The following is a 12,470-nucleotide window of genomic DNA, read 5'->3' on the forward strand; positions in this document are numbered from 1 at the left end:
ACATTCAACTGAAGATACATCAAAATCACAAGGAAGAAAGGAGAAATCTCAAGAGGATAAATGACGTCCTATCTCAAGACAGTCAATAGCTTTATGATTAAACACTCCTAAAAGATCAAAGAGGAGGAAATTGAATCTTTGTTCTCCACACGTTATACAAACATAAGTCAGTAGATTTATTGAACAGTATGCTTAAGTTAAAACCAAAGGGATACTCAGAACCAACTTGCAGAGGAAACTCATTAAACACACATCATTGGATATCTACAGTGACAGAAAATGAATATGAATATGAGAGGTCACCAATGGGAAGAGAATACCTCCTGTACAGAAAGGAGTAAGACTTCAAATTTCTATCTAGTACTCAGTGCCTTAGTGAAAAAATATGTCAATGCCAAAGAAATAAGTTGCCAGTATCATGTGGGCTTGAATGCCCTGCTAGGAAACCACGTAGACAGAGTCAAAGAGCAATGCTTCTAAATCAAAAACATTCAGGTTAGTCATCAGGGAAAGGTTCTTCACCAGAGAGTGGCTGGGTACTGGACCAGCATTCCTAAGGAAATGGTCACAGCTTTGAGCTGCTCAAAAGGAGTCTGGACAATACTCTCAGACACATGGTCTGATTTTTGGGTGGTCCTGTGTGGAGCCAGGAGTTGGACACCATGATCCACATGGGACCATTCCAACACAGAATATTCTATGATTCTTCTTATTTCATTAGTAACATATGTATGCTAAATATGTTGCTACCTGAAGATTGACCACTTTTTAAGATAACTTACAAATTAATATTAAATCCTATAAAAATAGCGTGCTAGACAATACAGCAGGAATTTGCAGCAGTTAGGCCTTCATAAGCAATTAACTCCTTTCACAAAAGTGTTCAAAGAAACATCTGATTTTACTTCAAGTGGTAATAAAAAGAGAAGCAAAGTTGGGAAATCTGTTCTGGAAAAGTCAATGATCAGCAAGACAAAAGAGAAAAGAGAGGCTTGGCACCTACAGGAATTAAAAATGATAACAGCAAAGGCAAAATCTTGCTAGTTAATAGTGGGAGTGAGAAGTAGAAATGTCAGGCCTGGCTGGGGCAATCTGCTGACCCAAGAATGACATCCAGCCTCGATCACAGGCTTCGTTTGCACACAAGAATAAGGTCTCTAGACATGCAGGTAACACTGAGAATATTAATTCCCAGCATTCTGTAACTGCTTTCACAACTGATGCTTAAAAAATATTCCGTTATAACCTTTCTTTTATATTCTCAATCATCAACAGAAATCTACTTTTAAAAAAGAACCTAACATTGAAGTAATTTGAAGTATTTAGTAGCTTTTTAGAGATGTTAAGATTAAAACAGTCTTTGCTTCCATGGTTTCCTCAATGTGACCTAGAACAGAAACACTAATATAATTAATAGTTTATTTTCAATTGTAGGAGTATTCTAGTTTCCTTTTTTTCCTGTCTATGATAAGAAGTTTTTAATTAAAGCAATTTCTGTGTCAAAAGATAAAAAATTACTTTTAGAAACTATACCAAATGCCTGTTTTTATGGCACATGCTTCCAATACTACAAGCTAGTATAGCACTTCTCACCTACTGTCTTGAAGGCACAAAGAGCTTTACTCCAGTCAGTCAAGCTTTGCTCCCATTTCTGATCCTCACCATCTGAAAGTGCTGAGTCCAGATGGCTTCTGAAATATTTTAGAACATTCAAATAATGAGAACTCCGTCTCCAGTAAGCCCACAATCCTAAAGGCCTTGACAGTATGCTACAACTCCAGAGCTTCATATTCCACACAGAAGAGCAAAGCTGAGAGCCATCTCCATTGAAGTCCCAAGGCAACAGACTCAAAGGCACAACGAGGTGAATGTATTTCCAAAAAGATTAAGCAAAATCCACTCCCATTACAATTAAAGCGACACTGAATTTAAGAAATAGAACAGGCAATGCTATAGACACTAACCACTGTAGTTCAATGCAATGAGAAATATGAAGATGTCTGGAGGCGAAGGAAGCATCTCTAGGAACTACTGGAGGATGCAGATCCAATTGCCTGTACGCAGGAACTGACAGACCACTGCCAGCGTCCCACTCGTGCAGCAGCACCACTGAACTCCCTGCAGACAAACTACTCCTGTATTTACAGACTGGAATCACATTAATTTTGTCTGCTTTGCAGCAGTGTATCTTACTCCAATTTTGTCTTTTTAAAAAAGAAAAAGCAAATAAAAAACAATGATTAATACAGGGGACTGCATTAAGACTACATAAAACTCTGTCTGAGAAAAGGACTTGCTGCAATCCAGCCAGTGACCATTAGAAGTGTTTGATGTAGAGATAATAAACCATTATGGCCTATAATTTATATTTTGTCTGCCAGTTTGAAAAGAAACTTTATCTGACTGCATGAGGATCACATACTATGGAAATGGCATCTGTGTGTAGTTACTGAAGGCTGTAATGGCAGTAAATTTTCAGCGTAGAAAGAAGCTGAGCCTTACAGACATCCACAACCTGAAGGCTGCTTCAGAATCTAAGTGCATGTACAATATTATCAAATTAACATGCCCAAGAAAATAATCTGGGAGTAGAAGGGAAATGGATGCAAGAGTACGTTTCAGATTGTCAACAAGACTCCTTTATCTTTGTCTCTTCTGTCTGCTTTATTGATACTTTATCCTCCCAGCTATCCAACCAGACAGCTCAGATTTATGTTTTGTTTTAGCTTACAGTGGCCACTATGCAACAGGGCAACGAGCAGAGTAAAAAGCACACCCACTTCATCATTCTTTTACATTTTTCTACATCAATATATACTAAGTATACAATCTAAGTGTATCTTAGAATATAATTTTCACAAGCCCTGAGAATCACAAGTCTGTGTTTTCCCCGGCTCCCCAAGAACGTATTGGCCACAAAGAACATGTTGAATATACAGACCTGCCGAGGAAGATTGTTTTAAGGTCTGCAAGTCACAGCAGGAAGGAAGCTAAATTCAGTTCCACTTGGAAGCCATAAAAGCACGGGTTTAAAAAAAGTGCAGCAGTATCTGGTGTTTGATATCTAACAGTATGCAACATGTTTATGACATGTATTAGGCTACAAAATCAGAGCCCATAGCCTGGGACAACAAAGCAGAACCCAGCTCTGGCACATGTAGCGGGAAATGGAAAGGCATGTCTATTAGTGTAATGGATATTGCTGCTCCCTCAAGAGCCTGAGCTGCCCAGAGCAGGTGGCTCAGCAAAAGACATCAGCACTTTTAGAAGGAAAATTAAATCACAGTTAGAAGAATAATTAAATAGCAGTAAGAGTTAATAAAGATTGGGTTTTGCTCTAAAAAGTACTCAAGTTAGTTCTGCACAATTATTTCTCAGAAAGGGAAGAAAGTTTGGGTAAAATAGGCAGCAAAAAAACAGACTCAGTCACACAGAAATCAATTAAAAAGGGATACCAAAATCACGAAATCTGGACAAAGGATCTTTACTTTTAAAAGCAGTTTTCGATTTTGAATCAGACAATCAAGTCCCATGGCACTTCCTATGGTCTTAACACAGCTTTTCCCTAATATTTATAAAATTTTCCTCCCCCCTCACATTAAGTACAATAACCACAGGAGCAACAAGAGAAAACGCCCAAGTATATAATGGAAAAAGAGAAGCAAACCAATACACATGACTACATACCAAGCCTACATAGTGCAAAAAAACTTTTATATGTTACATGAGATCAACAGAAGTGTTAAAAAGGGTCATGGTTGATTTCAAAATATGCTTTAGAAGAGTAGGACCGTGTCCAGGAAGAACAGCAGCCACTGGCCAATTAGGAAATCATGCCAATACCAGCTATTTGCAACTGTACTAGTCTCATGCAGCGGAGAAAATTTACTCACTTCTCCAAGTGAACATCACTTCTTACTTTCCTACCTCTTCTTTTTTCTCCCGTAACACCCTCCCCTCTGCAGGAAATATTATTCAAACCCCCAGCGCTCAGGCTGTTCTTCACTGTAATGCAGCTCAAGACACAGCAGCTCATCCACAGCAGAGCACTCAGGAGGTTTCACTTCTGCCCTCACTCAATAAATGAAAAGCCAAATCTATTTTCTGTTATTTAGGTGAACGCTTTAAAAAATGTTAAGATTCTTAATTTTTTTCATGTCTTAGGTTACACAGGTCTGGCAGCCTCATCCCTTAAGTATTTGAGCACTACTGCAAAAGGGCTACTTTATGCCCTACACTGAAGTGGTTCACAACTTAGTTGAATTTTAATTCAACTGTCTTCACAAAACAGGTACTATCACCATGTCATATAACAGAAAATGAAGTGCAATACTCAGGAATCCCCTTTTGGCATATGCATATCCACACATACTGTGCAAAACATGGTCGCTTATACTTGAAAAAGAACCATACTTACCTGTTAATGTAACTTAGAGCAACATAGGTTGGCTGCTGAAGTTCTTGTTTCTCTAATACACGTGGGTCTGTATCTGAAATAGAAAAATACATATACTGAATTGCATTTTCTGCTTCTATGCTGAAACATACGGAACTGTTTGCAGCGCAGTAGCATAAGCAAAAACAAGAGATAGAAAATAGCTCAACCCAGTTGATCAACACGTGGCATGCTTAGCACAGCACAATCATTTGTTCATTCATTCATAAACACAGTACTGCATTACTTTACACAAGAATTTGAAACATCAACAGTGATGTAATTTCCAACTGTCACACAGGCTTTCACAATCCCCCTCATAAATATTAGTTTTCACTGCTTTCCATGATTTACGGTGCTAAAAGGATCAAGCTTTCTTCCTTTTTAATGTAGCCATTTCTAAACATGGTTGACACATTTTGAGATGTTTCAAGACTGATTATGTCTCCTCAGTTGGGACTTGATACTTTTCTTCTGCATCTGAGTTCCACTTTCCCCTTTCTCTGCAGCTTATTTTTGAAACTCTCAATCAGAAGTCAGTAAAAAAGGCACTTGAAGCAAAATGTCTGCCAAGCAGAGCACTGCCACCACCAAAAGCCCTGAAACAAATGCAGCCCAAATCCCTGAAGTACCAACTTTCTCTCTCAAATGAAAATAATGTGTTTTCAATCACTATTTTCACCAACCCTTTTCGGTTAAGTTTTGCTTTTATCTGAAAAAAGAAAAGCTTAATTTTCTCAAACTGAAACTCATGGAATATGCTCATAACTTAAGTAGATTTATTATACAAAAAAAGAGGATTACATTGAAGTTTCAAATACAGTGCTGCCCCCACAGTGTAGAAAGGCACCTTTAAGAGCTGAGCACAAATAGTCTTCAGAAGTTTCCAACTGAAAATGCGCATCATGCCTGCACATAATACCACAAAACCATTAACAATATATTTTATGCATGACTTTAAAAGCAGTTCTGGATGCAACTTCTGCTTTTTTAACTACAAACACAAATTACTTTCAGTAAATAGCTCCCCATAGTGCTGCTGCTAGTCATCCTTTATTTTGGAGAACTGTATCTGGAGGAGAAAAAAAAAAACAAGCATAACCTACCCAACAACAAACAAACAAGGAGAGTTCTTGTAGTTAGGCTGTGTTTTAGATTGCTCTCATTTCTTGCTGCAACTTTAAGCAATGCTAATCTCAAGAAGCTCATTACCTTGATAGGCACATTTGTTTAGTCTCATGAGTTGCTTCTGATGAGTTTTGTGGTTTTTGTTTTTAAAACATGACAAAATTTATTTTGGAATGTCTCAGCTACGTTGCCATAAGCCATAAGGAAGATTTCTAACTGAAGTGAATGGAGACTGTGCTTGAGGGTAGGTGCAGCAGTTGCCGTATTGCCTGAAGCCAATGATGTCTGTATCTGGTGAGCAGAAAACTCCCTGTCTCGCCCCTCAGAACTCAGACTGATGCTAATCCTTCTTCCCACCTTTGTTCCTGGGAAGCTCAGACTCTAGGATTTGCTGACACATCTTATCAATACACCCATAAAGAGATAAATACCATCAAGAAGGATAAAAGCCCAAGTGCCAACCCAGACGGCAACCCAGTCTATCTTCCTTGCCTTTCTGGTGCCTGGGGAAATCCCAAAGCAATTACCAGCACAACACTCTCCACATTAAGTTCAACAAAGACAACAAAGCATTGGCTACCTTCCCAGCTATCTTGATAATTCTGCATGAGGAAGTGAGCTTCCCAAGATCTTTTCCTTGCCTTTGTTTGCACACAACACAGCCACACAGGAGGCTGAGCACACGATGGCAGTCCTGGTGAACTCTGTTAGATCTACACCCCTGCAGGGCACTGCCTGCCGTGAAACTGCAACATTGATGTCCGCAGAGCACTGATCCCTGACAGGACTGTCGGAACACTGCCTCGGCACACGTACAGGCCTCCATGGTTAAGTGACTGTATCTTCAATAACCCAGCTCTTAAATGGGATTAACCTCCACCTATAAACCAAAAAGTTCTGTGACTGAAGGAGATAAAGTTAGGGGTGGTTTATACCACAGTGCTGCACCTCTCTGTGGGAGAAAAGGGAAAGCTTTGCTGAAGAGCCCATTGCTCTTCCCCTGCCTGCCACCATAACACTCACTGCAGAGAGAGAAACCAAAATGAAAACAAAAAAACCCTGTAACTTCTGGAGAGGTGTGCTATTGAAGTATGCTATCTGCCAGCTGGCACCTGTTCAGAAGAGCCCTGCCCCTCCAAAGGTGCCATCTGACACACAGATGGCCTGGTTAGCCAGACTGTCTCTTCAGCTGCTCTTGGAGCACTCGTCTCCTCCCTGGAGCAGCTTCAACCCATCACAGCCTTAAAATGTCAATTCTCACCTCAGAGCACTCTTCTTCATTCCCTGCCCACCCTCAGCGCCTTTCCTCTCCTCTATCTTCATCCTTCACACAGCCCTTCTCACCGCCCCTTTCCTTTGCAACCCTTGGTGCCTTTGTGTCAAGATCCCCTTCCCTCCCAGAAAAAAATCTTCCTGACACACAAACAAGTTAAGAAACCACATGGAAACGTGCATAACTGCCTGTTCACCTTGTGCCACAGGACTTAACACCTATGCAGTGCACTTACACAATGCTCTCCCCACGCTGTCCACTCATCAGTTTCCCCACTGCTCACAGAACAGCCTGGTTGAGTAAAAAAAAAAATGTTTGGTCAATGTTTCTTCAAGCATGCACAGGCTGGTCAAGTCAGCCAGGGGTAACCTAGATACTTTCCAAACAGACATCTCTAATGGATTAAACACTCACTGATGACAAATCTCCTTGAAAAGTATTTAAGCAGCACAGCCTCAGACCGATCTGAACTCCTTTTCTTATAAAGAAAGAAAAATACGCAGACAGAGCACATAGAAACAACCAGATCTGGTTTTGAGGGGAATGACCAAACCCTAGCTGATTAGCATTACTCTAAGTGGCCACCCTGGCTTCTTGAGCTGACACAGGATACTCCGGATTCACTATTACATTATTTTTGTTGTATCACTTTAAATCCAGTGGGACAAACTGCCACCCACTGTCCATTACCTGTTTCTTCTCATAAGCATTATGTTCCACTCATTTCATTACACAACGGAAAGACAGAAAGCAGTACATGCTTTCTGTAACACTCGGGGTTCCATTTATTTATTAGCTATGTACTCTTATTTTACTGCGGTGCTAGATTTTGGAAACCCTGTTGTGCTGGTTTCTTTCTCTATCTTTCTATATCAAAGTGTTACAAAAATAAAATCTTGTGCTTTTTTTTTTTGTTCTGGGTGCTCCAACTCACTATTGAAAGACTGATTTGAGGGTGCCAACACCCACATGACATACAGTTTTTTAACTAATCAGGGATTAGGCACCTCCAATTTCTCACATCCACAAAGCGCTTCGTAATGGGCAACCAGACAAGTAGTATGAATACATAATTAAGGCTAACGCCATAAATTGCACCGTACTTCCTTTAAACTGCTCAAATGAAGCCAGGAATTTCTGCAGAGCATGTGCTAACCAAATGAAACACGGACTGCTGAACCAAGCTACCATTACTAAATCAACTCACTCTACAGAAAAACAGCTTGCAGCTTGAAAATGCTGCAAAATCCTGACCTGGTAAAGCATTTTAAGGAGAGCAAATAATAAAAAGGCATGCTCATCCCATCTGAAGTACAGACTTCATCAGACATAGAACCTTTTTTTACATGAGCATTTGTGCACAAAATACCTGCCATGTTTTAGTTGTTTAACAAAATAGAACGCTAAGGTTTTGCACTACCTTTACTTTATAAGATATGTATAATGAACAACTTCATATGGGAACATTTTTCTAATGTTTCTGCACTTAAATCACTGTGAAAAATAATTTTTCATCTTAAAAAGACAGTGAGGCTAACAAGTTTCCATTTTCATTTGACAACCACAAGCTTTCTTCATGTAGTGCACAGGAAAAGTGCTAAGTGGCAAAGATGCCCTCAGAAATAAAAATGGTGACTTAAAGATGGTAAAATTGAAGCTACCCCTGAACATCTTATGTACAAAGTGGTCAGCACTGTTAACACCCCACTGTGCCACTATAAAGGCAAGAAGCCGAGGTCAAGACTCACAAGAGTCCAGGTACTTAGGAAGGACATCTGAATACTACGTGTAAATGAAGAGACAGGATTATCAAGTTTCTTCAGTAGCTGCAGAATCTCCAATAAATTTTACTGTCATTGTAGATACAACATTTCTGGGGGGGAGAGGGGAGATGAAACCATAGCTTATAGAAAAATGGTTGACCCATCTCCCAAAGTCACTTGGAGTTTTTTATGATAATCACACCTTTTTTGTGCAAGATCGGTGCACGCACATAAAATGGAACGGAACAGCACATACAGAAGTTCTCCCATCCCACTCTTGCTTGCTAGAACAGTCCTACAGACATCCCATGCACCCACCACTGGGTTTGCAGAGTGTCTGTCTTGTATTTCACTTGGCCTTAAAAACTGGTTGATATAAGGCTGCTCAGCTAATTAATTAAAACCTACACTTCCCGTGAAACCAGCTCGCTTCACTAATGATGCCAAGGGAAACATTTCTGTTGGCTTCTTCCAAAGTCCATAATTGGTCTTATATGGACATAGCTTAAAAAGCTAGAAACAGATAAATTCAGTGTTACTGGAAACTGTTCCCAGCCCAAAACTCCCACTGCAAGGAAGCCACTAGGAATTTCACAGTTTCAACTCCAGATGCAGTGCTATTCAGGTCCTCTGTGATCACAGTCTTCAGATTCACAGACAACAGCGATTTCACAGACATTCACCTGGTACCTGAGTAGTATCTTTAACAGAAAAAATATCTTCAGCTTTTCAACTTACAACACATGCATTCAAAGCTTGTCCAGTTAAGAGCAACACCTCTAATCTAACACAGACTGCTGCATATCCTTTGCTCCATGTAACACATCTTCATCTTCCATCATCTCTAAAAGGGAAGCAATGTGTTACAGCAGGCAGTGCTCTGCACCTCAGGGACAGGACACTGCAGATAAATACAAGTCTGCAAGAGTTTTAAACCCACTTGACTTCAGGGACACCTTCACTATTTTTATTTTTATTTTTTTAATATTGAGAAGCTTTTTTCCATGATCAGAGTGCCAGCGAGATGGACTTAAAATGTGAAAAACAGATTAGATGCTAAATGCTTCCACATTTCCAGATTGAGCTATCACTGAATAGATGACTCAGAAAGTTACGTTCAGGCAAGTTCAAAAAAGAGAACACTATTTATTTCATCTTTCAACTTTCCAGTGAATGATGGAAGCTCCATACTACTTTTTAGTACAAAATTCCCTGTATCAGGATGCCACTGCAAGGGGGACCACTCAAAAACGGAGCATAAAGATGTTCAAAAGCAGTCTGCTGAAAATTAGAGCACGGAAAACTCCAGGAATACTACAACAAACAGCAACAATTCACTGCTGCAGTCCCTTCCAACCCACACAATTCTATGGTTCTATGGTTATAATGCAAATAAAATAAGACAAAAAAATCATACCTTTTTGGTCTAAGAAAGCTTTTTTTTTTTTTTTGCTGGACACTAAGATAATTTATGTTACTTTAGTTAACTACACAGAAATAAATCTCTGCTTTAGTCTGACAGCAAACAGAACAGTAGAACATGTTTTATATGACACTACTACTGTGCAATGATGCTTCTTCCTTGCTAGCTGCCACCACTGAATTCAGACTTGAATTCTCAGAAACAACAGCCATCCTATACCTCCCATAATCCAGACAAACTAGGCTCTCATTACGGCTTCAAATGTACTAACTTAATACATAACTACTGAAAGGATTACAGGCTAAAAATGGTAGATCACCAGAACACAACTGAGTAGATCGTGTGACACTTCCAGCTTTTAATTTAAAAAACAAATAACCAAACAAAGGCAAACAATACAGTGACTGATGTCCTGAAAAGTATCTTTCATTAAGAAAAAACAAAAACGCATTAAAGAGAATTGATTTGTAATATAGCCACACATAAGAAAAAGGTATTACTGATTTAGATAATAGAAAAGAACACAGTAGAATCATTGACACAGATTCTTTAAAATGTTGAAATTTCTGCAATTAAGTTAATTACTGCATACCGGTAAGCAACTGCAGTGCTCCTCAGCTGCTAAAAGCAACCTTTGGATCCGTCACACTGTCTTCGAAAAGGCAATTAAAGTGAAAAATGAGGGTGTGCATAACTTTCCAGTGCTATATATATTATATATAAATAACACAACACTCAAATAGGAGCAGAACGGAAGTTCCCAACCCAAACACTTGATCAACTAAGCCACATCCTCATTTGTCTGAAATTACACTACTTTGCTACTTTTGTGGTCCTTATTACAGACAACCTACTGACTTGAGAACAGTTTTTCCTTGCCAGAAAACAAAAGATTTTTCATTCCTCTATCCCCCAAGAGATTTGTGTTACTCAAGGCTGCACAGTATCAAACACGTAAGAGCAAGAAGTCTAGCAAGAGGCAATGGACAGACCTAAGCAACTTATCTGTTCATTTCTTAACGAGGCAATTTGGTTCACCAGAATTTGCTTGGAGTTGTAAAGCGAGAGACTTGACTCTGCAGACATCAACTTACAGTCCTATGAATCAAGCATAATATTTGTGAAATTTTTCATATAAAAAAGTACCATATTCTACAAGTGTTCTCAGTGGGAAGCTCGAGGGCCACATGCATCCTGAGCAGAACACGAAAGATCCCTTCCTACCCTTGCATCTCTCATGCAGCTCCTTCTCCAAACGCCCACCTAAAAGACCTGCAGTCTATGAAGCAGGGAGCTGTGCAGAAGAGCACAACCTTAATTAGCTAGGAGAACATTATTGTGCACTGTGATTACAAGGATCCTTACAATATCCTCGGTAGCTCATGTCTCAGTATATAAAAGCAATGCTGCAAATCAGATACCCAATTTCTATTCAAATGGGAAGTAATTGCCAGCAACTAAGCTGCAGAGCTACGAAGATCAAAAAGGTGTCTCGTGATCTTTCAGATGTAGTGAACACACACATTTCACATGCTACGATGCTTTGCCACTTATGTTAATTAGATCTTATTTGAAACATTTAATTATTGCTGTAATCAAATGCAATAATTGATGGTTATTTTAAACAAGTAAAACAGTCATTAATCAGATCAATAGGAGACAAGCAGAGAGCTGGGAAAGTCCCCCAAGAGGAGGGAAAGACCACGAGTCTGCTGCTATTTTATTTTACTTTTTAAACTCTGAGATGTATTCCATTTTTAAGCATTTGAAATGTTAACATCTTGCTTGCAACTCCTAAGTGCAAATATACTTAATGAAGCTTGAAATAGAGAAAAATTAGAATGCCATTTTCACTAAATTTTCCAGCATTTAATTCAAATCAAATAATTGCAGGAGGTGGCACAGCAGAGTGCTAAAATAAAAGGTCAATTCTCACTTAACAGTCAAGTGAACACAAAGGACATAACATGCAATGTAAGTACTCCCTAAATGACCACATTTCAATAATGAAATGAGCCTTTATTTTTCCTTCCTCACCATGCTATGATCAGTGTCTTTTGCCAGTTTTAAAAATGCACATACTGTGGAAAGCCAAACCCCTCTCATTCATCCAAACCTGGAGTCCCCCCAAAATAATAATTTAAAAAGTCATAATTCAGAGGTATTATTCTGCTCTGAAACGGATAAGATCAGCTTCATAACACAGCACTCCCACCATTACACACACATCAGCACGATGCTCTTTTCCTCACGCTGGCCTCGCTCCCTGCCCTCTGCACTAGCTGCAAGAGCACAGCTATGCTGGCAGAGCCCTCTGATGGGGACACAGTGAGAGTACATCAAAAGGCCTTCTGTTGACAGAGTTGTATCGCCCCACTGAGTGACACGGGAGGCCAATAAAAACACTCTGCCAGCATAGCTGTGACCACCCCCGGGGCGAGCAGATAT

The 12,470-nt window shown here is 39.5% G+C and overlaps 1 protein-coding gene across 2 annotated transcripts in view; it reads right to left on the reverse strand.

Annotated features, from left to right (window-relative positions):
* JAZF1 (JAZF zinc finger 1) overlaps window positions 1–12,470 on the reverse strand; it is a 167,750-nt gene that overhangs the window by 77,097 nt on the left and 78,183 nt on the right. For both annotated transcript variants that reach the window (XM_048951358.1, XM_048951359.1), the window contains exon 2: window positions 4,418–4,490. In XM_048951358.1, the coding sequence (XP_048807315.1) occupies window positions 4,418–4,490 (73 nt within the window). The remainder of the gene's footprint in view (window positions 1–4,417; window positions 4,491–12,470) is intronic.

The sequence above is a fragment of the Lagopus muta genome, chromosome 7 (assembly GCF_023343835.1).
Source record: "Lagopus muta isolate bLagMut1 chromosome 7, bLagMut1 primary, whole genome shotgun sequence".
Classification (NCBI taxonomy): domain Eukaryota; kingdom Metazoa; phylum Chordata; class Aves; order Galliformes; family Phasianidae; genus Lagopus; species Lagopus muta.